This window comes from Osmerus eperlanus, chromosome 7 (assembly GCF_963692335.1).
Source record: "Osmerus eperlanus chromosome 7, fOsmEpe2.1, whole genome shotgun sequence".
In the NCBI taxonomy this organism is placed as follows: Eukaryota; Metazoa; Chordata; class Actinopteri; order Osmeriformes; family Osmeridae; genus Osmerus; species Osmerus eperlanus.
In genome coordinates, this window is record NC_085024.1 from 18,977,735 (window position 1) to 19,004,150 (window position 26,416).

A 26,416-nucleotide genomic window follows, 5' to 3' on the forward strand; every position below is an offset into this window, starting at 1 on the left:
ATCTCTGAATCACTGCGCACACATGGACCTTTTTTTGTGGTTCCTTTCTAGTGCTATTAGTAGTAGAGTAAAATGTAAAAAGCGACCAAACGAAATGGTCTTACACAAAGCAAAGTTAAGCATACATTACATTTCATAATATTTCAAAAAGTACTCCACCTACTGGTCAAGTATAAAAAGGTAATGACGTTAACTTTCATCTTGCTAAAGTTGAGAGCTAGTTGCCCCATGTTGAATACAGTAGCTAACAAAACACAAACAATTGTTTCCATATCAAAGTTTATTGCTGACATGCATGTAGAGATCTGATGAAGTACAAAAATATGTCTTTTATACAAACGTGTTTTAATTTCTGTACAATTACCTAGTTTTGTATTTAGATGCCCATATCCAACCAAGCAGCAACACATTTATCTCGCTGGCTTTCAAAAATTACACCTATACATCTTGTCATACACCGTTAGCTATTTTCCAGTTGAAATATTGAGCGAATCCAATACATGATTACAGTGAAGATACCATTTCCCTATTTTAGAATGATGGTGAAAAATAACAGTTTTAGAAGGAGAAAGTTTGTATTAAACGTCTCATCCTGTAAAAAAAAAAAAAAAAGAAAGGAGAGCTTTCTTGCTGTAGGATTTCCATTTAGACACAAAACTATTCTTCAGTCTAATGTCTCGGGAGAATTGTGACACTCCTTGCAAGTTAGGAGTCATGCAAAATGACTTACAAGGAGCTTGACATCATGCACTGCAGTCCACCTATGCAGGAGTTAACTCTTCCTAAACATCAAACAGACAAATCCAACAGCTAACATGAACACTTATGATGGGAGGGATAATACATTAATACGTCAAGGGATATCTAATATCAACCTACAAGCCTTTATTCAATGGTGTAATTATACAGTACTCGGCCTCAAAGCGTCAGACATTTGCCACGGATCACAACTTACTATGACATCAGTGAAGACCATAGTTTTCACAAAAACCTTTTCAGATGAACAGCTTACACTACCAACTACAATACCGCTTTTTTACCCCAAATTCACATTGCAGTGGGAAAAAGCTAACAATTTCTCTAAGATTTTCTTCCAAACGCTATCAACTTTCTTACGCATGTCTGTCTTTACTCTGTGTTGACCACTAGGTATTGGGGTGACCACCAGGGGGCAGATCACTGGTTCGGGCACAACTGTATGCCCACAGCAGTCATGATGGTGCTTATTTACATACTGACCAGAGAGGAGGCTGTTATGGGTCAGTGTTATAATGCAGACTTTAAATCATAATATGCTACGCTTGTCTTTTGTAAAAAATAGAACTATGCAGAGTCAGTCTCCTTATTAGTGTAGCTTAATCAACCACAAGTTTGTGGAAATGGCAAAACAGGAAACAATACAGACATCAAGACTTCTGAAAGGGAAGAAACAGTGATGGCTGAAGTTGCAAAGTTTAAAAAAAACAAAACTATTGGAACTCAACACTTCTTGTTAAAGCTATGATAGCACAGATACAGATGTCTGAAAAGTAAATTTCTAAACAAGTGAATAAATAATCAAGATATGAAATTGAGAAGGAAAATACAATTTACAACAAGGAACAGAAATGGTTCAAATCCTCTAGTGATGTAATCTGATTTGATATTACTAGATGGAGATATAAGCATGAGTATTGCAGATTGCCATAAGCAAGGGCAGGCTTTAGTGTATTTAGGTGAGGAATTATTTTGGTATAGATGTAAATGCACTTATACCCAAGACCTAACCAACTACCCATTCAGACTGCATTATGCTTTCCTGAATAAATATTACATACTTTTTTTCAGTTACCACCAATCATCATCATACAACTCTTCTATAATGGTAAAATAATACATTTGATAGAATTATAAGTAAAGCTAAATGTAATTGGAGACTGATGCTCACAAGGACTCCAATGACCAGTGAACATGAGGGATGACCATCTCACATAGCAATGACATTTGGTTCAGTCCATCTCTTTCTCTTATAGATGCCTGCCCTTGTTTTCACAGTGTCTACCAGCGAGGCAAGCTAGATAACAAGGCTGTAGGATAGCTTAAGTGTCTGACCTGGCAAGGCTTGGCATGCATCTACAGAATAGAAGCCTATCAAATACACTTGTCCCACACTGATCTGAGGAGTAATGAGGAGGTGTAATACCTAGAAGTCCTTTGATCTGCCTGAAGGGAAGAATTTTGTAATGCTTGTTTCTTTGTTTGTTTTTTGGCCAAATGGCTAAGGACTGTTTGAAGTAACATAATGTATATTATGACTTTTGTGATGGTCTCACGCTAGCTGCCTAAATGCTAGAGAGTATTTCCTTAGGGAAAGCAAAGCAAGGAGAAATGCAAGGTACAAATATCAAAGGTAGCTGATAGACAAACTTTTGCTAGCATATTCAACATGGATAAAAAAAGCATAAAATGCTACTTATTATTCATTAATAGAAAGAAAAAAGCTTATTCATGCGATGAGGCCAACCCACTGATGCATAGTAGTGCTTTTTGTCTACAATGGCATCACACTACCCCGGTAACTCATCTTGTTGTCCTCTAAAAACATGGACCTTGGTAAAGAAAAAAAAAAAAGAAAGAGATGGAGAGAGGTAGACTTGAAGAAGATGTAGTTACAGACGGGATCAGTCGTGGTCGTTTTGGTTACAAGGAGACTGAAGAGGGGTGAACAGGGCAGACCTGTGGAGGAGTGTCCACGATCAGGGGATCTCTGAGTAGAGTCAATGTTACCAGGTGGACCGTGGTGGGAGGAAGGCTGCTACATGAGGTCTGGCCCAGTATTGCTTGGGTGGACCAGAATGGTTGGGGATTGGAGTGAAGTCAGGTGGGGGTGTATACCGAAGTCTCAGTAGAACAGGATTACGGTTAATGGTTCACTATTCATCCATGCTCTTTGAAGGGTGTTTTGTGGAGACCCATGTAAGACTGTGCGTCCTGGAACCCTAGATGAGAGCAACAAGAACTGCAAGTTATGCCACCCCCATGTCTTTTGTTGCAATCTCAACCTAGGGCTTGTTCTACCCAAGGTGGGTCTAGGCCAGGCCCCACAAGTGTGGTTAGCTTTGTGGATGTCCTCCTCCGGGCTCCCATGGAATCCTCCACTCCAAGCGGGGGGGGGGGGGACGACGACCAAAGGGTGGGCTGGGGTGTCTACTTTCGGAGAAAACGCTGTGCCAGGAGGGCAGCATCCAGGGGGCTGACGGGCTGGGCGTCGTGACCCAGGCGGCGTACGGGGGGGATGCCGCCGCCAAACTGCCGCTTGCTTAGGAAGCTCTTGGCTTCGTGAATAGTGTTTTTCTCCTCCGCCAGCATCAGCTGCTGACGCATGTAGTTCTCAAACTCGTACTGGGAGGACTCCTCTGTGACTTTCACCTGGGAGGAGACACAAACAGAACTGGATGCTAAGCATCAGGCTACACGTAACTATCGGTAACTAACCAAGTTTACATTTACATTTAGCAGATGCTCTTAACCAGAGCGACTTACAGTAAGTAAAGGGACATTCCCCCAAGGCAAGTAGGGCGAAGTGCCTTTCCCAAGGACACAGCTTCATTTTTTGCACAGACAGGAATTGAACCGGCAACCGTCTGATTAGTAGCCTGATCCCCTAACCACTCAGCCATCTGAAGTTCCATGAACTTCCGCCTAGGTTATCTACTTAAGAGTCTTAGGACTATGAGGGAGTAGATAACCTAGGCGGAGGATTTCAACAAGTTGAGAAAGTGAGGCTTTTTATTTGTATTTTTTAGGGTCACTGAACCTTACCTCCTGTAGATGCTCTGGGTGGTTGACCTGATCATCAATATCTGGTACCACTTGGAGAGGACCGCTCAAAGATGACACAGACTGCCTGTAATACAAACAGTAGAAGGTGCTCATTTGGGGAGGTCAGAGGGGTTGGCAGTTGACATGCCACTTTTTTTAAAACTATTTTATAACAACTTTTAGTCAAACTAATTAATCGATAACCCAGCTATTGAAAACCAGGACAAAAGAAAATGCTAACAAAAGATTTTTATTAATTTTTTTCTATCACCTAAAGGTGCACAAAGTTAGGACAGAAAGTAAGGATCTGTCCTTACTTTCTGTCCTAACTTTGTGCACCTTTCTCACTTGTAATACAACTAGTACACAACAAGGATGGCTATAGCTCAGTGATTTGAGCATTTTGACTGCAGTTCAAGAGATCCCAGGTTCAAATTCCCCCTCTGTAAGTCGCTTTGGATAAAAGTATCTACTAAATGAATAAATTACATTACAATCAACTACAGGTAGGAGGACCCTGAATTGCTGCTCTGGTAACTAGTGACTTGGAAGCAGAAATGCTCCAGTAATACTGTACTTCCACCAAGGGGCCACTGTACCAAAGAACTTATATTGATTGTCCTTCTAAACTCTTTGACTGTACTGACCAGGAAGCAATGATGCTGCTGAGGGACTCTAGCACCTCCCCTGCGGTGAGCCTCTGCTGGGGATCCAGCACCAACAGCTTACGAATCAAACACACTGTGCTCTCAGACACACGGCCGTCCCTGGGAAGACACAGGGAGCGGGTTCGTTTGATACGGTGTCAAGTATTATTGTGCAAAAAGGAACAGTCACATACCAAATCAACCAAATACTTGACCTATTTAGCGTGTACATTCAACAGTTCTAGTGTTGATGCAACACAGCGGCAACAACCTTTGACTTCACATTCAAACACATTTAGTTTAAGTTGAGCCTGTGATGTAATCAAAGAGTACAAGGCTGATTGATGAGGGTGATGATGAGAGGGTCTGATTGATCAGGGTGATGATGAGAGGGTCTGATTGATCAGGGTGATGATGAGAGGGGCAGATTGATCAGGGTGATGATGAGAGGGGCAGATTGATAAGGGTGAAGATGAGAGGGGCTGATCTACTCACTCTGGGACTGAGTACTCCGCAGCCTTGATTTTGCGGAAGAGCTCCTGAGGTATGCTGTCATAGAAGGGGAACTGGCCGTACAGCATGGTGAACAGCACGACTCCCAGTGCCCACATGTCGCTGGGTTTACCGCGGTATGGCCGACCTGCAGACAGATGGCAGGGAGACACGTTGATGACACGTTGATGACATCACAGTCAGATGGCTGAGCGGTGAGGGAATCGGGCTAGTAATCCGAAGGTTGCCAGTTCGATTCCCGGTCATGCCAACTGACGTTGTGTCCTTGGGCAAGGCACTTCACCCTACTTGCCTCGGGGGGAATGTCCCTGTACTAACTGTAAGTCGCTCTGGATAAGAGCGTCTGCTAAATGACTAAATGTAAATGTGTCACTGCTTCAACAACAGCCAACCCTTGTGGGTGGTGGTACCATCACTGTGTTTCATTAATTCTATTAAAAACATTTTTTCAAACTGAAATGAAGGGTGAAGCAGATTAATCTCATGCATGGAATCAATTATTAACAAGGCGAGAACACAACTCTATCGACGACTATGAAGCAATTCCTTCCCTTTGTGGAAGAAATTGGGATTTCCTGTGTGCTTACATTATTCACTAATTTATAGAACTAGTCATTGGATACTAGTTAGTACGTTCTCATGTAAGCTTGCTATTAATAAGAGTATGTTGTGTCTATGTGTCAGGGTTAATAGATGTTCGGGGTCAGGAGAAAGTACTGGCTAAACGTTCCTTGTCATGACTACAAGGAGAGCTCCAACTATAAACTCTCTAGTCTGAGAGTTGTCATGTGTTGGGAGCAGTGAATCTCTTTCTCTGAGACTGTTGAAATGTCATTACTGCCTGACTGTCACAATCTATGTTTACATTCTTGTGCCCTATAAAAGATGGTCCTCAGGCTTTCGGAGCAGAGAGAGACCTGGTTGAGACCTAAGCTTGGGGTTGTGTTGTCATTTATGGTCAGAAGACTGGTTTTCTCTCCCAATCTGCAGATTGATAAATACTTAGTAAAATCCAGAACTCAACTGAACTTAGTCACTCCGTTTATGAAGAGGCGGACAAAACACTTTCTTCATCACCTTAAACCCCTGAAATCTCTGGTCATGTGAGCTGAAAATTCAGTTGGCGGAGACACGGCTCTATTTGACAAGGGATAGTGCTGTAACAGCAGAGCCCCTTCCTTGATTGTCTTTTCCTCCACCCATGAGGCAATAATGGAAAATGCATGAAATGAAATGTGCACATGGGAGAATGAGGCGGGGGGGTTGACAAGAGTACCTTCCCCCTAGTGAGTCATCAGTGAGTCATCGATGAGTCATCGATGCACCGTTTCATTATAGGCTTGTCATGTCATTCTGATTTATGGATGGCTCTTTACTCCTATCCGTCTTTTGTGATGAGGTGTGGTAAGATAAGGTGAACTAACACCATAGAGACAGACTTTTATTTTCAACTGCCAATCGGCTTTGAATACCGTGAGGGTGAAAATTCATATTAATGGAATTGGGAGGTTATGTACGAAATGCGGTTTGCAACGCAATACATTAGATTATTTGAAATAAATGGAAACATATAAAAGGGAAAACATTTGCAATTAGCAGTTAGTTAGTTCTTGTGATGCAAATGTGTCCCTTCTCTGCATGGGTTTGAGGTTGCGCTCATGACTTGTTGTTTTGCTACATTGTGCCATGCCAGTGCTTCTCAACCCTGGTCCTGGGGGGACCCCATACCATGCACGTTTTCAATGTTTACCTCTTCCAACACACCTTATTCAAATGAATGGGTTATCATGCTTCTGCAGCGCTTGACGGCAGCCCATTCATTTGAATCAGGTGTGCTGGGCAGGACTGGGGGGTCCAAAAGGACCAGAGTTGAGAAACACTTATGCACTACTATAACTGAGACGTTATTGTAAGACTGTAGGATTTGTAAGATTATTGCACAGTAGCATTACTTTGAGTTCACCACCCATTAATGAGCTAGCTAAGAAAGTAAATACAGACCAATCCTTGACTAGGACCACCAAAATACTGTATAACTATGCACTTCTGATACTTGAATTTTGCACATCGCTTTGAACAAAAACATTGGCTAAATGAAAGGAAATTTGAAATGTTTGCAAAAAAAACACAAAGACACCTGGAACTCCTCAGTGAGTCCTCCTTCTTACGATAACAGAAATCAAAAGGAATGATGATCAAATCAATAAGGAAATGTTTTGCCACGGAAATCACTCCAGGATTGTGAAATATTCGCTGTGCTTATTGACCAAGAAATCAAACATTGTGTGGCTGCCAAACATTACGCAAGCTTCCGGAATGAGGCCCAGTTTCCCAGCTGGTCTCAGATGAACCGGGGTCACCTCCAACAGAAGCTGCCTCTTTTACCTCAGAATTCCCGAGACAACACAAGAGATTACGACCAGACCACAGTTAGCACTTGCACACTTGTTAAAAAGATCAACACGTGATTTTGATGATTTAAATCACCCGTTTGCTAAATGTCTTGATTGTGAGAAAAGGATAAACAGATATAGGTCTGTTAGTAGTAAATGGGGTAAGAACAGGGTACATGTCAATGACAAGGCGATTCTTTTCAATCTACTGACTTTTTTTTTGCCTATAGAGCTGAGTTTGGAGACAACAAAGAACATTTTGATGGTTTAAACTTATATAATTTATATATATATATTTTTTTTAAATACACTGTTTGAGCACATCTCTTCTTACCGCTCAGTACGTCTGGGCTGATGTAGGCAGGACTTCCTCTCTGGTCCTTCAGAAGGTCATCCTCACTCACCAGGTGCTTTCCCAGGCAGAAGTTGGTGATGGTAATGCGGTGAGTCCTACAATGAAGACACACACAATGAGGGAAGGAGATCTGTGTTTACATCGCAAAAAACCTGTGACAGCGGGGAGTCCCACAGGAAGCCGACTTGTTCTGAAATGTCTGCCATACTGGACACGGACATACCAGAGCAGCAACCAGAAACCAGATGAGGAACAACCAGTGCCTATCATAGCCCTTTAATGGGGACTGTTTGGTCACCATCCTCATCATCAAAAGTCACATTCAAAACACCGCAGGCAGATTTGGACTCTGAACTCAGGCCAGACATGGTGGCGCTGAAAGTCTGAAGATAAACCTCTGTTGCTGGGGGTATCACACATTGGTTTCTTTGGAAAAATGTTAACTAGACAGATCAAATTTTTGTTTTCTCTTTGCTTGAGCCATCAAAGGTAAACAAGCTTTGTTGGCATGGTAGGGATGCTATAATACAGGCTTTTATTCATTAGAGAAGACACAGAGCGAGAGTGAGAGAGAGAGCGAGAGAGGGAAAGAAGGAAAATAAAAAGGCCGCAATTATGACAAACATATGAGTCAACCTGTGGCTTGGGATCATTGGTCTGTATGAGTCATTCTGCTAAGCAATGGCTCGTTCACTAAAGAAAAAGGAAAAACCCTACCACTTTAAAATGCGCCCACATGCTGACTTTCACGCAAGTTCATGTGCTTGTACACGGGTACCCAGTTCCAGACACACTTGCTGAGTGGACTGAGAAGCTGGACTGCATCCCGTTTTCAACTACATCCCCTTTATCTTTAAGGCAGGAGGTCAAGATCTTCCCCATACGTTTCACTTTCACATACTGCAGACCACTTCCCTCTCACTCCACAAAGCTCGACGATACACATCCATGCCTAAATATCGCCTTGCTTCCAATATCATTATAAATTTGGACAACACTTTTTCTAAATATATATTTTTTTCTCGAGTCTGATAATGTGCTTGGGCCGTTGAAAATTATTCGTGAGCGTGAGTTTCCCATCACACAGTGGCCCCTCTGATTCACACAATGACAAGACAGGAAAACACAGCGAACGCTTCAAAAGGCTCTCTAGATAAAAGCTCCTTTATGAAGGGCTCTTTCTTTTGTGCACAAGCATCACGACCGGAGCTGCTATGCCTGCTCCAGTGCCACGGCGCTGTTGGCGGTGTTGCAGACTGCGAGTTTGCCTCGTGAGAGTTGGTTCCCTAAGGACTAACCAGACCACACCATGGCCACTTCCTGGTCACATGACCCTGGGAGACAGGAAACCAGAAACCTCAACATCCCCCAATGACCCCCCTCCTCACCATTTCCTGCTCAAAATAAACCTGCTGATGAGACATGGGGTTGAAGACAGGGCATCCTTTGCATGGAGTAAGCCGAAGGAAATACTCCTGGGTGCCCCTGGGTTGAGATTAATTTGATTTGGAGAGGAAAAGAGCAATGTGATCATATTATGTTAGGCTGGAAGGCCTCATCGATTAAAGTTTAATGGATTAGCTCATGCATAACCACTGCCTGTCGATATGAATTAAATCACACAAGGTCAAAATGCTATGAACACTAACATAGGTATTAGCAGGCCATTTCTTATATATTCATGTTCAATAAAGAAACCCCATTTCAGGCTCAATCTAAACCCTTGAATGCCCAGAAAGTATTTTGACAATCCAAACAATGCAGGCAGTGGGGTTGGGAGGTGAGAGTTTAAAACATGCCAGCTAATCTTCAACCCAGTGGAAAATCAGATGCCTCATTGGAGCCTGCTGATGAATGTAAACTGACACAGAGATTTCATGACTAGTGCGCACCATTAACACCCAGGTGTGTGTGTGTGTGTGTGTGTGAACTCACAAGGCATGCCAAGTCAAGCTTACAATCCACTCTCCCAATGGAAAAACAGCAAAGAGCCCTGCAGTCTGTCTACAACATTCACTTTTTGCATTAACAGTACCAGAATCTGATAGCAAGAGCCAAAGCTTTAACAACGTTACTGTACCGGCCTGAAGGAAGACCTTTACTAGCATAATGGGCTACTTGAAAAGCACGATGCGACCATCCTCTCTTTGGCTGCATCTAGCCTGCCGCTTGCTGTCGATGCAGACACATTCAGGGAGTAGTAAAAAAAACACGGAGGAGGACGAAGGCAAGAGAAAGGGAAACAAAGACAAGTCAGACAAAGAGAACCGTAGCATCTGAAAAGAAAAAAAAAAAAAAGGAAGGAGACAGCAGAGGGAGGGAGTGAGGGAGAGAAGGAGGGAGGGAAGGAGAGGGTAAATAGAGGGCTACGAATGTGACGTGCGTGGCCGTGTGAGTCAGCCTTGAGCTATGGGGCCTTTGGCAGCCCTCTCCTTTGTATCCAGCTGGGACGGAGTGTTCCGCTCGTCTGCCCCCCCCCCCTCCCCCAAACACACTCCTGTTTCATCACCACTCCTGCTGCAGAAACCACCGATGCTTAGAACTTAGCAAGTGCCTGTGTGTCTGTGCGTAACGGTGCAGGAGCAGCCAGGGGAGAGGGCTGACATTTAGATGTATGATCTCACACACAGATGATATGCGATGTGAGTGAATGAGTTGGGCTGTAGGATAAGAGCCTGATTTTTACACACTCGTGTCTGGTATGTGTATGGCTGCTTGGCAGAGATTGCGTTTGCCTGCGTAGGAGGAGACTGGAGATTACTCATTCAATGCTTTTCATACAGTATATGAATAGGCGTGTTTGTTGTGGGGTCCAGAGGGGTGTTTTTCCACTGTTTACCAACATGCACAGAGTGCAAACATATAAATCCAAGGAGCAGCAGAAGTTACCACAGTAAAAAGTATATATTTGTACCATCTGCAGTAAAAGGGTCACAGTAAATATTTGTATCCCATTGCCAGGGTGAATATCTAGGCCACACTCAGGTGAAAGCATGTTGGTTGAAATACATTCTTTCTGGGTTTCCAAAAGCTTTGAACTCATGTCTCCCATCCCCCTCGCAGCACGCATGCACGGCGTTTGGAGAGGGCTTTACGAACAAGGAGCTCAGCACTCTCCCCAGCCTATCTGATTCACAGCACTCTGGTGACCCGAGGTGCACTTAGTTTTGGGGATTTTGTGTGCCCCCCACCCCATAGCCACCTGACGCTCCCTCCCACAGAGAAGAAAGCAAGGACCGGTTCCTCTCTTTACCTTGCATTTGGTTTCTGTCTCCCTGCCACAACAATCTGACCACAAGGGATGACTCACCAACACTTACTCGACAAGAGAGACAGAGAAAAAGAGAGGGAGACATAGCAAGAGACTTGGGGGCGGAACTAGCTGTAGGCAGAGATGGCTTGTCTGCGATGCAGATTACTTAACCCCTGGTGTGGGTTTAGGGGCAGTTGCTCACCAGATACATGTCACAAGGTCCGACCCCCTCACCTCCTGTAACTTTCTTTCTCATTTCGCACGGCTGGGTACAGTGAACGAGACAGCAGGCGCTTACCGTTTATTCAGCACCATGTTGCCCAGCTTCAGATCTCTGTGCACAATGTTTTTCTGAAGGTGGAGGAGGGAAAGGGGCAGAGAAAAGATTGCAATCAGGTTGCATGAACTGTAAGAAAAATAATACTGCAAGAAAAACAACTTGGGAGTGGCACCCCTATGACTCATCCACATAACTATACCAGTCAAAATAATATTATTATTTCCGTCTAGCTGTGAGTACATGACACAACGGAACTATAAAGTTAGTTTGTTCACCAGTAAATATGTAGGCGTTTTAAGGGTGTGCGACTTGCATAAGGACTTTCATCACTTGTCTGAACCTGCCAAATCACTCTAATGATCTTGACTAAAATACAAAACGATCTTCAGAAGCAATATCACTGTGTGTTATTGGATCACTAAGTGACATTGCACTTAGGCCTGTGACAAATCAAATGTTCAGTCTAGAAATTAACTTCCACTTCCGCACAACTAACTCCTGTCGTGTTTTTGTTATGGCAAGGCCAGCAAACAAAGAGCAGCTCTATTCCTGTTCGGTGCTAGACAAATAATTGCTTGAATAATTTGTCAAACACATTTGTAAAAAACAAAACTAAACAAATGGAAAAGATTTGGAAATCAGCTACGGTTCCAATGCACAGAGGGTAACATTTGGGGGTTTGGAAGGATGTGAATAAGAAAAAGGTTGAGCTGAGCGGTGGCCAACGATCTGTGTGCAGCGTGCCTCACCTTGTGCAGGGCTTCCACGACTCGGACCACGTCATAGAAGATGACGATGGCCTCGCGCTCGCTCAGTCTTTTCTCCTTGATGACGTAATGCTGCAGGTTGATGAGGTCGGCTGTTTTGTCGCTGAAGTCGTGGGCGCACAGGCAGTCCAGCACCAGGCAGATCCGCTTCTTCATCTTTCGCACCTTGTTAGACTCCAGATCCTCCACGATCTCGTACGCCCGGTCCTGGAACGTGATGAATATGTAAGGACACATTAGGCACACAGGGGAGTCAGATGGCTGAGCGGTTAGGGAATCGGGCTAGTAATCAGAAGGTTGCCGGTTCGATTCCCGGCAGTTAAAAATGACGTTGTGTCCTTGGGCAAGGCACTTCACCCTACTTGCCTCTGGGGAATGTCCCTGTACTTACTGTAAGTCGCTCTAGATAAAAGCATCGGCTAAATGACTAAATGTAAATTTAAATATAATATGCACATTCCAAACACTTCAATCTGGTAAAATTGTCAAATTTACTGTGGTAATGTGGGAGCTAGAGTCTAACCCATACAGGATACATATCCACAACCCCACAAACAAAAAACAAACAAAATTGATCCTCAGCCCCACTCCCGCCCTCAGCTCTACATTGATTACTGGATTGGTCTGTGAGAGCGTTTAGAGACGGCTGGGCCTCCGAAGAGATTCATTATTAACTGGTCCTCCTCTACGAGTGGAGATGCACTATAATAACCAAATCAATACTGCAAGCTTGAATGAATCACGGCTCAATGCTGCTATTCTAGGAACACGAATCCAAGAGAACAGGGGAGGATGTGAAAGAGAGAGGCAGATGGAACAATAACAACGTTACAAGAAATTATAGGAAAAGAGGGGGTGGTGGGAGGTGAGTCACAATGAATGGAGGCTGTGAGAAGAACAGATCTGGGCCCTTCCATCATTTACACAATACAGCCCTAGAAGTATACGAAGGGTACTTTGTTAAATGAATACAAAAAAGCCTGTTCGAAGTCCGGTAGGCTGATTTGATGCAAATAGTTAGTCACGCGAAACAATGTCAATACGGATAGAGAGAGAGAGAGAGAGAGAGAGAGAGAGAGAGAGAGTGTGTATTTACCTGGAACAGGCCGTGATGGTGCACCACCCCATCCTGGTTGTGGAGCAGGGAGAGAAGAGAGTACTCTGTGTGCAGCAGCATCTTTCCCTGCCTCTCCTCCTGGGTCTCCCCTGCTGCGTCCCCAGCCCTCTCCTCCAGCGTTAGGATCTACAGGTCGAGAACAGGGTCAGATAGCTGAGCGGTTAGGGAATCGGGCTACCAAATCAGAAGGTTGCCGGTCCGATTCCCGGCAGTGACGAATGACGTTGTGTCCTTGGGCAAGGAACTTCACCCTACTTGCCTCGGGGGGAATGTCCCTGTACTTACTGTAAGTTGCTTTGGATAAGAGCGTTTGCTAAATGACTAAATGTAAACAACACGAGTCAGGGATCCCGTTAAGAGGAGTTCGGAGGACAGAGGTCACCACCCCAACAGAACCAAATCAAGTCTCTGGGAGAGGACGGTGAAAACCGTGAAGTACGGATTCAGCAGTCGCCCACGGCTTGCATGGACGACCAAACCGTCTCATGCGTTAGTGGATCTCATAAGGATGTATTTTTAAACAACGGGGACTTACAAAAGGCTTGCAGCTTTGCCACATAAACCAACATGTATTAGTAAACGTGCCTGTTGGACATTGAGGAGCTGCGCCCTGAGGGTGAGGGGGAATACTACCCCACCAAGGGGGCTGATGAGTAACCAGGTGGGAGAACGCCTGTTGCCCTTTCTCCTCCTAGGCACCCTCATGTCAAATTGATTCTTGGATTGCCCCTATAAACAAATAGTCTCTGCAGTTTACCATCAGCCCCTCTGCTCAAACAGGGTCATAAAACAAACACAGACAAAGATGTCTGTTCATGTGTCAGGTCAAAGGTTCGAATGGCTGTTGGGACACAAGCTATTGTTGTTTGGTGTGTCAACTGTTGAACTGGGGTCCAATTGCGGATATTTTCACAACAAATTAAACAGTCGAGGACAGCGGTAGCGGAGTGTGTTATGTCCTCACCTTTAGCTGGTAGAAGTCATCTGTACTGTCTTTCCTGGCCAGACATTGCACTATGCTGGGCACGGGTGAGTTTCCCAGACGAGGCCCTGCAGCAAGAGGAGAGAACAGCTGCATGAACAAAAGGTATGGGGTAGGGGAATGTGCTCCTGCAGCAAGGCTAACAGACGATGCAATGTGTGCAAGCACTCATTACCCATTAGCACCTTTAAGATAAACACTTGCTTAAGCACACTATGCTGTGTAGAGGTGTTGGTGGATTTGAGAATTTGAAGAGATTTCCTTCTTTTTTTTAAGACAGAGAGGACAAACTACCACGAAGGCTAGATATGGAGCTTTCTACCCCATTTCAAGTGGCTCTGAAATAAAATTCTTAACATTCCTGCCTCACGCACAAGTCCGCCCCTCCCACCTCCCCCTGGATTTCTGTGCGCACACACTAACCGTCACCTCTCCATATACTTCATATAGACACAATTGACAGACACATACTATTACAGTCCCCCTCTCATGCACTAAGGACTAAAAGCCAGGCCGCTCTCTTCTCCTACCGAGGACAAACGGCCCGGCTCTCTTAGCGTTGCTGCCAGATATCCCAGGACACAGGAGCTTGCTGGCCCTTCCTGAGGTCTCTCCAGGCCCCCTCTCCGCAGAGCGCCGCTTAGACATGCTGGAGCTCTGTAGGGAAACACAGCAAAGCAAATAAGATTATGTTCAGATAAATATAGGCGACGGTGAGGAGGATCGACACGTGACCATGAGGTTAGGCTACCTCGCGGACGGGTTGCTACAACGGAGTTAAGTCGCAGGCTGAACTACGCATGATCCAAAATAACATCAATGCAGACTAGCATCGACACTCATAAGATAGTCTTTAGTCCTTCTTGAAAAGACGTGAGGATTCAAGACTTAACATTTGTGGCCACAGCATGATTGAGATTGTTAAGGCTTGGTATATCTAAGCACACCATCTTGTTGTACAACAGACTACAGAGAGGGTGGACAACAGATTAGGCTGCCCCTCCCAGGCCTTCTCAAAAAACCCTCCCACCAATTTACATTTAGCAGACTCTCTAATCCAGAGCGACGTACAGTAAGTACAGGGACATTCCCCCGAGGCAAGTAGGGTGAAGTGCCTTGCCCAAGGACACAACAGCATTTTTTTCACAACGGGGCATCGAACAGGCAACCTTCGGTTTACTAGCCCGATTCCTTAACCGCTCAGCAACCTGACTCCCTTTAACAACATCTCTGCGTGAACAGAAGGCCTTACAGGTCCATTCAGATGACGGTCACTGGTGTGAGGTTGGACACTTCAGATTCAATCTCAGAACACAGTATAAAATTGGGCATGTGCTAACACAAAGTGACTAATGCCTTTGTGCAAATACAAACCTTGCAAAAGAAAAAGCAGATCCTCCAAAAGAGGATATAGAAGACTACACGTTCAGTAGTCAGGCTGTGGCACAATAACATCAATAAAGGGAATGAATTTTTTTTATGCGTGGTTCTGTATATTGCACTTGCGGTGCACTTGAAACATCCTTCCAATCTGCACAGTAACTAGTTTTATTTTGTAGCCATTGCAGCTTTATCCATCCATCTTGTGTGTTCCTGAGGTACGACTCCCTCTTAAAAAGACATAGATATACACACACACACACTGATGCATAACAACGCAAACATGCATATTCTGTCATGGCGCAAAAATTAATGCCAAGTCTTTATACCTTGATGAGAACAAACAACACTAACAAGTGAACCTCAACCTATGACATGTGATGACACAATGACAGACCTGTGGACCTCTGTTTGGCAAGAGGTGTGTGCTTTCTTTGCTGATAATGAGTTCCTATGTGATGAAACCATTGCTAGTTCCCGTAACAGGGAAGTGGTGCCTCGATGTGACACACGATGAGTCATCCACAGTTGCCCTGGGGTTTCATGGGCTAAAATTCCAAAAGGGTGTGCTGGGGGGGGGGGGGGGGGGGGTGGGGGGCTGGAGGTCAAACATGAAATGAATCCCCTAGGGTCAGATATGGCTATAGGGAGTCAGGTGGCTAAGCGGTTAGGGAATCGGGCTAGCAATCAGAAGGTTGGGCAAGGCACTTTACCCTACTTGCCTCGGGGGGAATGTACCTGTACTTACTGTAAGTCGCTCTGGATAAGGGCGTCTACTAAATGACTAAAAATGATCTTTATCATATTAGCTACCAGTAGGAAATGGTTTATATATAATGTATATCAAAATGTGCATGAAAAAAACATTTATCTGCTGGCTGCAGGCAGATAAATGGACAGGCACAAAACAGGACCAGCTAGAAACATTCCAGTGAGGTGATGCAGAGTGATACACACTAGAAGCATCTGCTGAACTATAAACATTGCATTTGAGACACCTTGCTGCTTCAACATGCTCATCGTGAACGTACGCAAGAGAAAACTAGCACATCTTTGGGCTACATCCAACATCGTCTAAATGTTTCGATCTCGGTTGTACCAAGAGAATTAAAAACAAGAAAAGAAAGACACCTTTCTTTTTCCTAGCAGCACCACCACCACCTCACAGTTTGGTGTACCTGACCTATGTGGATAATGTAGGCAGGGCAGTTGTGAGTCAGGTGGCTGAGCGGTGAGGGAATCGGGCTAGTAATCCGAAGGTTGCCAGTTCGCTTCCCGGTCATGCCAACTGACGTTGTGTCCTTGGGCAAGGCACTTCACCCTACTTGCCTCGGGGGAATGTCCCTGTACTTACTGTAAGTCACTCTGGATAAGAGCGTCTGCTAAATGACTAAATGTAATTCTCACTCCCATGAAGATTCTTTTTCAGCTCAAACAGCAGATGCTGACATAGTCATGTCTCTCGTCTATCTGTCTGTCACCATCTCCCTTGTCAACACCCATGGAGGCCTATAAAATCTGTTTTTAATTTTACAGCAATTATGGCATTATCTCATTGATATTGAGTAATTAAGTCACCTCAGCCAGCCAAGAACGTGCCATTGCTTAGGTTATGGTTAACATGTGCTCCATTATCTCCAGAACATTCATGCCCTTGGGACCACACACCTGGTGCTTAAGAACAGTGACAAATCTTGGCCAATTCACCCTACCGGAGATCAATGAACCTTGAACCTAAAACATTATCCATCATGCTTATATGATAACACTCCGTGACTGCATTACTTGCAAAGGTGAATGTTTATCTATGGGTCATTCGCTATCCAATAAATCACTCCTTTCACACCATCTCAGATCATTCTTACTAGTATTCTGACAATTTGTGACATTCAAATATACAACTTTACCTAATCAAACAGACATTATAGCCTGAAATATTGTCTGATTTTGACCCTATACACATTCAGTTATTTAAATTAAATATCACGCTGATGCAAACGTATTAAAACAAAGAAAGCAAATATCTTAGCCTATCATTGCACTCTATCGAAATGGTTAGTTAGAGCATATTTGAAGGCGATGGAGATTGTATTATGCATAGGAATGCCCTTGGTCATACAAGGTTATCAATATCAAATATACAACAACATAAAAAAACACCCGTATACGAATGTACTATATAATGTGACAATGAAGCCTTGGGTGTGTTTGAGTGTGGGTACTAATTACAGATTAAATAAACAACAATAAATCAAATCCAAACATGTGCACGACCACTTTGCCTGCCACTACCGACAGTGCTTGATGACGCTTTCCACATTCTGATCTCATGTCATGCCCGGCATGAATCTATCAGCTATTGCACCGTCCGGGTTACCCAACAACACAAGGGCTTTAGCAAATGTTCTTAACAGCACCATTTTTTGACAGACAAAAGCTTACGCTAACGCACAAGCTCGTTGCAAACAAAGACATGAAGCACAGAGAATGTGATGTGGCCACGGGCATGTTAGCGCAATGTACTAGGGACAGAGTTGGCGTCAGCAAAGATAGCCCGAGCTAGCCAGCTACAACAATGTAATTACCGTTACCTTTTCACACATCGATAATTTTCCTAAATAGACAAAAGCAACAAAAATAGACATGATTATATGCGCAATTCGTGACTAAACCATATAACCTACGTGGTTAAAACAGGAGGACACACTAGGTCACTAGTTAACCAAAGTGCACTAGCTACAGTAGCTAAACAAAGTGTAGTGGCTAGCTAGCTACTGCTAGCGCGAGCTCGTTCGCCACCTTTCTAGTAGGGGTCTTTAACAGCAACTTACCTCGAGCCAAACCGCAGAGGAAAGTCTGCTTCGCTTTGTTACAACATGGACATTCCTCTAAAATCCTGATATCTATGCATATGAATTTGATGTTCCAACAAAACAGAACGCTTAATGTTAACTTACAGCCAAACAGGTTTTGTTTGATACAGCCACTATTACCGAAATGAGTTCTCAGGAAAAGCCTATAGTCAACTCTCCGATCGCATCTTTCCACAGCGACAGTACCACCTGACAACGGATATGACGCAAATTGCATGAGTGACAGACTTTCCAGCCAATAAAACAGTCAAGTTTTTATTTCTGCGATGTCCAGCCCCAGAAGATGATTGAGCGTTTGATGATGAGATGTTACTGTAGTACAGACTGTTGTATTTGTGATATATAATTCTTTCCTTTACCAATGCATTGGCATTGTTAAATACGTTTATAATGTATTTAACGAGAATCTAACATTAAACTATCCATTCACATCAAGTCATGTTGACTCAGTGTAGTAGAAAATTCAAGTATGTCTCAATAAATGAGTCTTGTAGCATGAACAGGACTGTAGGCCTTTAAAGTAGCTGGATTAATACACTTTATTCAGCACTACAATAAACTAGATATTGCACTAGATATTTGCAGATCAAAATATTCTTGGTGATAAAATGATAACTCTCATAACCCTCCCATACGATCAAGTAAAACTGAAGAACCCAATCCAAATTTAGAACCCCTCGTATTGAGCAATCATCCCGGTCCACAACTACCAGTTTCAAACCAGTGGGCAGGTGCGGGGTATGCTTGTAAAGCAAGCAAGGGCAATCTAAAGGGCAGTGACTGATCTAGGTTACACAAGTTTCCTGTTTTGACTCAGCATAGAATGTGCCTTGGGCCACATGAAACACATGTCAGCCTTTGGGTTTAACAGTCCAACCCACTGTTATTTGAAGGAAACTGTGAATCATACCTTGAGAGGGGTCTCAAGGGATGAATGCCTCTTATGGGACTGAAACATTTCAATGCATTACAGAAACACTACTGTGTAGTGCAGTAAAACCGATACAATCCTTTGCCCCACTGAATTTATTATTAGATATGTATATTCTGTCTAATTGTGCCTTAATTTCGTTGCACGTTTCTGTGCAATGACATGTTTTCTAAGTGTCACTAAGTTCCCCCTTCCCCATTTTCATTCAGAGATGTCTCCGCATGACATTACCATAGCAATCCTTGTTGTAGGCCATTAGGGTTAGTAGTAATGCATGGCAGAGTATTTCTGCATGCATAATATCAGATGAATATGCCATATATACTATACACAATGGGATATTACTTTGTTCGATAAGGTTAACCTATTCAGGTAAATGCATTTACATTTAGCAGACGCTCTTATCCAGAGCGACTTACAGTAAGTACAGGGACATTCCCCTCGAGGCAAGTAGGGTGAAGTGCCTTGCCCAGGGACACAACGTCATTTGACACGGCCGGGAATCAAACTGGCAACCTTCAGATTACTAGCCCAACTCCCTCACCGGTCAGCCACCTGACTCCTAAACACCATGAAGTTTGGTTTTGGTTCAATCTTTATGGCACATTGGGACTCTTGATATATCCTTATTATTGGAGCTATATTAATAGTATGCTATAGTATGTATTTCTCTGAATTACTCATTATTGTTATTAAGAAAATTTGTGCAGCAGCAAATTTGTTTGCCAACTGTGGACTGTTTTGCATAGACCAGAGTTTAAATGCACAGCTCCCTCTAGTGTTACCATAGAAAAGCAGGCAACAGCAGGGTAAAAATCAATAGCTAGCAATATCAATTTTCACACAATTGTATCATCAACATACAGTAGAGAGTCAGACAAAAACTGTGACACAAAAGCAACTCAAAGATGCTCATACCCATTCTATTGAATCTATTTATTACAAAATTGACATTATTCTGAATATCTACTCAACCCCCCAAAACAAAGCATAATGAAAACCCAACAAATTAAAATAAATATAACATTTCCATAAATATATTTGTATGTCGGACCATAGGTCATATTGCATCTCTTTAATATGATATATTGGTTACTCAATGTTTTCTCACACTAAAACCCTTGAACAATAACATCCCAATTGATGATGACATATTGCAGTTAGGTACATAATTTCTTTATAGACAGACACACATGTAGCTGATACTTTTGTGATGGAAAAACAAGCTAAATCCTGTACAGCTAAATAGAATACAGCTAACATTAGGTACTGTAGCGCCTTATTTGGGAATGTTTTTAGGATCTGTGCTTACAAATCACAAAAACAAGTGCACTTGGGTTTCCATTCAGGGCCCACACAGTCAATTTAGGTTATTGTTCATTATACCAAAACGAAGGCCTCTACAGGCTTTACATTCTGAGAAACTGTGAACAAGTAAACCAGGACCTTGTATCTCATGGGGAGATAACATAAGGAATATAGAGTTAACTCAACCCTTGTGCTGCCTTCGGGTCACATGACCCAAAGGTTCACAACGAACCATCATTGTGTTGCGACAACTTTACCCAATTCAAAAACAAATAAAATGAATTTTCTTTTAACCCTCGCGATGTGGGGGGTCTGAGACAGCCCGACGGTTAAAAGAAAATGCTTCACTTTGTTTTTGTATGCGGTAAAGTTGTCGCAATACGACGGTGGGTCACAATGACCCGAAGATAACAAGGGTTAAATGAAAATGCCAAACCAACCTGTTTAGTAAAAAGTCCAAGACATTGTCATTTGGAAATCATTTCATGGTGATAATCACCAAATTAACTGGTGCACATAAGTGTCAAAGACACAAATTAACGCTTCAGTAAGACAACATTTATTGATTACCTACTGTATTTTTTAGGCTATCAGAACTTTTGAAAGGAAGATTCAAGCACAGCAAGGAAGTCACTGGTTCAACCAAATTAAATGACCTGCTCACAAGGGCATTTCAAATCCCCATGCTCACCAAGATGTTGTGTGTGTGCGTGGGTCAGCGGACATATTTTTGTGGGTTGTTCTGCAGTAGAACACAGTTCCTAACCCACTCGGTCTTTTCCCAAGACATTGTTGTCAAGGAGACCATATCACAGTCCATCCATCATGGCCAAAAGGTCATCACCTTTGCTGCTGGTATTTTGACATGGCTCTCCTGCCTCTGTGAACTCCCCCATGATCCTGGCCAGCTCCGCGTTGGCCTGCTGATCCTGAAAAGTCAAGAGAAGTCAATCCACCAATGGCTTAGTAGAAAATTATCCACAGGTGGGCTTATGCCTTCCTTCTCAATATCCCGTTAGACAGATCCATTCATGTAATTCTGGTAACATGTAATCTTTAGCCTAGCCTATTAGACTAGCTTTTCCATTGGAGCGGGTTTCTGACTTTGAATTAGTTTGTCTTTGAAGTGACACTGTAAAAAATCTTTGCAAGACCTATGCTTGTTACTGTTGATACTGGCGCATAAAATAATGTTGCCATTAGATTGATTTTACCTTTGTTGCTTGGATGTTTATGACTTCATATGATAGTTCATCTGGCCTCGATATCAAAGCCTCTCTACAACCAAAAATGACAAAAATAAATACATTATTAAAAAATAGTCCTTTCATCATGCTGTGGCTTGAACACACAGGCAGGTTTGGCCTTTACAACGATAGCAGAGACAGATCACATTTACATTCAGTCATTTAGCAGACGCTCTTATCCAGAGCGACTTACAGTAAGTACAGGGACATTCCCCCCCGAGGCAAGTAGGGTGAAGTGCCTTGCCCAAGGACACAACGTAATTTTGCGGGCCAGGTATCGAACCAGCAACCTTCTGAGTAATAGCCCGATTCCCTAAGCGCTCAGCCATCTTAAGTTAACCTATACATGTAAAAGAGGACTTACTCTTCTTCTTGGTCTGTGGCAAAGAGATTGACTCTAAAGCCGCTGTCAGCATTAACTGTTTTTTCCACCTCCAAACCTCCCATTAACCTAGCGAGTAGGTTCAGTTCCTCCTTGGCTAGGGGGTTAGGAGCTGTGTTAACCTATGCCGGGAAAATGAGCATATTACAAATTTGTACAAAGTATCACCTTTGGTGATGTTCTTGTGTAATAATTGGATTTAGGTGATGTGGCAACAGTGAGCAACAATGGAGCATATGACCTTTTGGGCAGAACAACTATCATTTGATCGTTTAATAAGCAAAATACAGTGGACACTGATAACTTCAGTTTGGTTTTGTATGACGCAAGCTTGTTCATACTATAGAGAGTAGCTGTATCTACCATCTTACCTTAGTGTGTTGTGCAGAGTTTTTGGATGTTCCTGACATGTGAGTTTCCACTGGGCGGCTTACACTATACCTGTGGTAAACAAGCAAGCATTTGAGTTAAACACACAAAAAAATGAGGCAAAGTGGCCAATAACCTTGGTTAGCCTTCAGTGTGTAGACTGATAACTACTGTTCAGCCTGCAGACGGTTTGCATTCTTACATATTGGTGCCCAGCTTGATGACCCTGTCTCCAAACATGTCAAAGGATCCTTCACGGAGAGCACCGGCATAGTTCCCACCATTACGGAACTGTAGCCTCTTTATCTCCTCACCATTGCAGCTGAACATTCTAAATAGATGAAAGACAGAATATTTAAGAAATGTATATTTAACATGACTGGAATGTGCCAATACAACCTAGCATTTGTGACATGCTTTAGTATCAGTGCCCAGTCTGACTGTGTGTTGTTATGTGCATCTGACAATAAAAGACTTGAACTTGAACTATCACTGAAGGTTAAAATAACAGAATATATTATACAGTTTATCTTCCAATATTTTTATTAAAGCTATGCAGTGATTATAATGTTGAGGACACACGTTGTTTCAGAGCAAAGATGCCTTCTTACACCAGGAGCAGTTAAACATCCTGAAATCCACTTCTAAATTAGTTCGATTTTTAATTTGCCCTTTTGTTCCAAACACATAATGAATCTTCCCAAGACATGATATATACACTTTAAGCACGGCTGCTCACTGATACACTAAAAGCAGACAAATCTAAATTTAGAAAACGGCTGCTTGTTGAACACCGCCTCGGTAATGCAATTAGCTGCAGTTACGCCTGTCCAAAGACGACAGTCTGTGGCAGTGGGCAGTATCTGGGAGAAATGCAGTATGTGGCATCAAATAGACACCAAGTTAATTGACATATATAACAGAGAGCAAACTTCTACAGCATCCAACGGGTTGTGATTAGATAGACTAGTAGTGTCGTTTATTAGGACTGTACTTTGTTTGGGTGTAATTAGAGCATTATTTCCATGTTACCTGATGAGTCCAGGAATTTGTGTTCCATGGGGAACAGGACCAGTAGTAGGGAGGACAAAACGTCCGTTGGAATTCTGCACCTTGTCTTTGAGGAAGATTGACACCTGGACATACAAATCAGACAATGAATTGAGCTAATTTCACATCTTCTCGAAAAACAAATAAATTAACCACCTCAATAATCCTTATTGCAGTGTAAAACAGCTAACACTCACTCGTATGTGCATGTCTTGAAAGAAGATGAGTAGAGTCTGTCTAATTAGCTGAAACTCACCACTAGACAATGGTGAATATATCTGTGAAAAATAACAATGTTTGGTTAAGGCAAAAGCTAAACTTGGTATCAATTAATCAATTAATCGGGCTAGTAATCCGAAGGTTGCCAGTTCGATTCCCGGTCATGCAAACTGATGTTGTGTCCTTGGGCAAGGCACTTCACCCTACTTGCCTCGAGAGAATGTCCCTGTACTTACTGTAAGTCGCTCTGGATAAGAGCGTCTGCTAAATGACTAAATGTAAATGTAAATTACCACATGGCATTTTCAAATGTACTTGGAATCCACATCCACCATGTTGCTGAATCAAACCGCTTTCTGTTTGTAGCTAGTCTACATTCAACAGCACTATTTACTCTATGGAAGCAAGGCTCTGGTACCTCAATGAGCTGTCTGTATGTCTCATCCACCTGGCTGAGAATACTTGGTGTGTCCTTTACAAAGTCTTTGATGGCATCCATGTGGTTGAAGGACACAAGGAGTATATCTTTGGGTCTTGGGCAGAGGAGCACCTGGTACTTGAAGGCCATGGTCATCAAGTCATAAAGCTGTTAGCATCAAGATAAAATGATAAAACAATCAACTAAGATGGCATCATCATCAGTATTAAGATTTTTTTTATTTGTACCATGTACACCAGAGGGAGCCAAAAATAATTATATTAATGAATTAATAATTAATAAAGAATGTATTGGCCAAATTAGTTCTACCACATCACCCTTAAAAGAAAGATGAAGTTAAAGAAACATTGGTGCAAGGGGCAACATAATGATTTAGGGCATATGCTCAATACTTCACCATTGCAAACTGCAAAATCCCAAACGTAATGACATCATATCACCATATGATTTTCTAACATCTACTGGCAAATTAGATAAGTATATTTATTGTTAAGAAGAGGATCCAGTGCAAATATTTGATAAGATTGTTTTGACATCATACACTTCTCACAACCCAGTCTATAAAAATCAGCACAACTGTAGCTGCTTGAAAGCAGCTAGAGATAATCTTTCTTCTGCTCCTACCTTGTCCATGCTAGCCTGGTTGAGTCTCATTATTGAAGCATGGGCTAGTCGGTCAAACACTGTCCTCAGAGCCTTTTTGGAGTACAACTCTTGAGGCTTGAACAGCTCCTCCAGAAACTTCTTATTAAACATGGTGGTGATGATGTCATTCATCACTGTTCAAAGGCAAGGTAAAAAAAAGTACAGGAAACATAAAATGTGGTTACAGACTAGAGCTTACTACAATATTGTTCCTGCAGCAAGCAGTGCATAATTCTATTGCCATTGTATAATTCACCTATCCCCAAACAAAGCAACAGCATTAAAATAATCTACAGTATGTCTACATACAGGTAGACATCCAATAAACATGCAGTTTTGCATGGGGAGGGTGAGTAAATAATAAATTACTGTGCTTGAGAAGACCAATGGGTAAAAAGGTCAATTTTTTTTCTTTTAGTCGCAGAAATCTACCATTGCATTAGCTTCTGAATAAGCATGTTGTTTTCTTTTCTCTACAGGCTGTGAGTAAGCAGAGCATGTAGCTAGTGAATGCATTGCGTGAGAAACATCAAAATACCTCTCCTTCTGTCATCCTCTATCCAATCAGCTACAACGACGGAGAGTTTAAAAGTTAATTAAGCAAATGAATAATGCTTGTTTTCTTTGTGCCAGGTTAGGATGTTGCAAAATAGTGCAACAACATTTCGTTTTAACTGAGATAACCAATCAATCATAAAAAGTATTACCTGTCCAGATAGTTCATGATGTGGTTAGGTCAATATAGGTGAAATTAGCTATCTAATACAATGCACTTTACGTAAAAACTTTTTGTCGTTCCTAATCACACTACAATAAATAAATAAATAAATAAATATAGATAGACTAGAGGTCAGTAGATGAGAGTGGTCTCTAGAGAGAGAGAGAGAGAGAGAGAGAGAGAGAGAGAGAGAGAGAGAGAGAGAGAGAGAGAGAGAGAGAGAGAGAGAGACTTTTGCTTTTCAATTAATTAACAAATTCCACTCCCAACTGATATCAGGTTAATATTGTTTGTTAGCTAGCTAGTCAACTAACGTCTCACTGTACAGGGGGCTAGCATGTTAGCTAGCTAGCTTAGAAGCTGAATGGCTCACTACCTTTCTTGGCTTTGTCAGCAGGGATGTTCTGAGCTCGTAGACGTTGATCCAGAATGTACAACATTTCTCCACCAAGATTAATGAAAAGCAGGGGAAGCGTCCTCGAAGACATGTTTGTTTGTTGTCTGAATAGATTGGTCACAAAAATAACCTGGTCGATAACCCGTTTCCTCAGTCGAATTTGACAATTTAGTTATCAAGCTAGCTAGCTAGCTGGAAAGCCATTCGATGATGGTAGAAAGCGTCGCTAAGCTTCCTTTCGTTGCCAGGTCACGAAGGAAACGAGCCAATCAGTAATGTCTGATGCGTGTCTACGTCAAGGTGGGAGAAGTACGTTATTCCACTTTACACAAGTGACAATTGAAGCCCCG

The 26,416-nt window shown here is 42.6% G+C and overlaps 2 protein-coding genes across 4 annotated transcripts; both read right to left on the minus strand.

The window, feature by feature from the left end:
* Nucleotides 1-955: 955 nt before the first annotated feature.
* Nucleotides 956-18,551, minus strand: stk40 (serine/threonine kinase 40). 2 transcript variants are annotated; one of them, XM_062465580.1, is made up of 11 exons: nucleotides 18,446-18,551; nucleotides 14,639-14,765; nucleotides 14,091-14,176; nucleotides 13,106-13,252; nucleotides 11,992-12,216; nucleotides 11,261-11,313; nucleotides 7,689-7,804; nucleotides 4,944-5,088; nucleotides 4,449-4,568; nucleotides 3,802-3,886; nucleotides 956-3,408 (listed from the first exon to the last, which is right to left on the minus strand). In XM_062465580.1, the coding sequence occupies exons 2-11, from the start codon at nucleotides 14,754-14,756 to the stop codon at nucleotides 3,187-3,189; spliced, it is 1,317 nt and encodes a 438-aa protein (XP_062321564.1). In that variant the 5' UTR covers nucleotides 14,757-14,765; nucleotides 18,446-18,551; the 3' UTR covers nucleotides 956-3,186. The 2 variants fall into 2 exon arrangements, with proteins under 2 accessions (XP_062321564.1, XP_062321563.1); XM_062465579.1 differs by having other exon boundaries at nucleotides 14,639-14,763; nucleotides 18,320-18,528.
* Nucleotides 18,552-20,215: 1,664 nt separating this feature from the next.
* oscp1b (organic solute carrier partner 1b) lies at nucleotides 20,216-26,167 on the minus strand. Of its 2 annotated transcripts, XM_062465582.1 has the most exons (11): nucleotides 26,046-26,167; nucleotides 25,490-25,519; nucleotides 24,931-25,085; nucleotides 24,286-24,453; nucleotides 23,846-23,926; nucleotides 23,631-23,734; nucleotides 22,801-22,929; nucleotides 22,601-22,670; nucleotides 22,212-22,351; nucleotides 21,815-21,878; nucleotides 20,216-21,529 (listed from the first exon to the last, which is right to left on the minus strand). In XM_062465582.1, exons 1-11 carry the CDS (start codon nucleotides 26,155-26,157, stop codon nucleotides 21,410-21,412), a joined length of 1,173 nt encoding a protein of 390 aa, XP_062321566.1. In that variant the 5' UTR covers nucleotides 26,158-26,167; the 3' UTR covers nucleotides 20,216-21,409. The 2 variants fall into 2 exon arrangements, with proteins under 2 accessions (XP_062321566.1, XP_062321567.1); XM_062465583.1 differs by lacking the exon at nucleotides 25,490-25,519.
* Nucleotides 26,168-26,416: the final 249 nt, after the last annotated feature.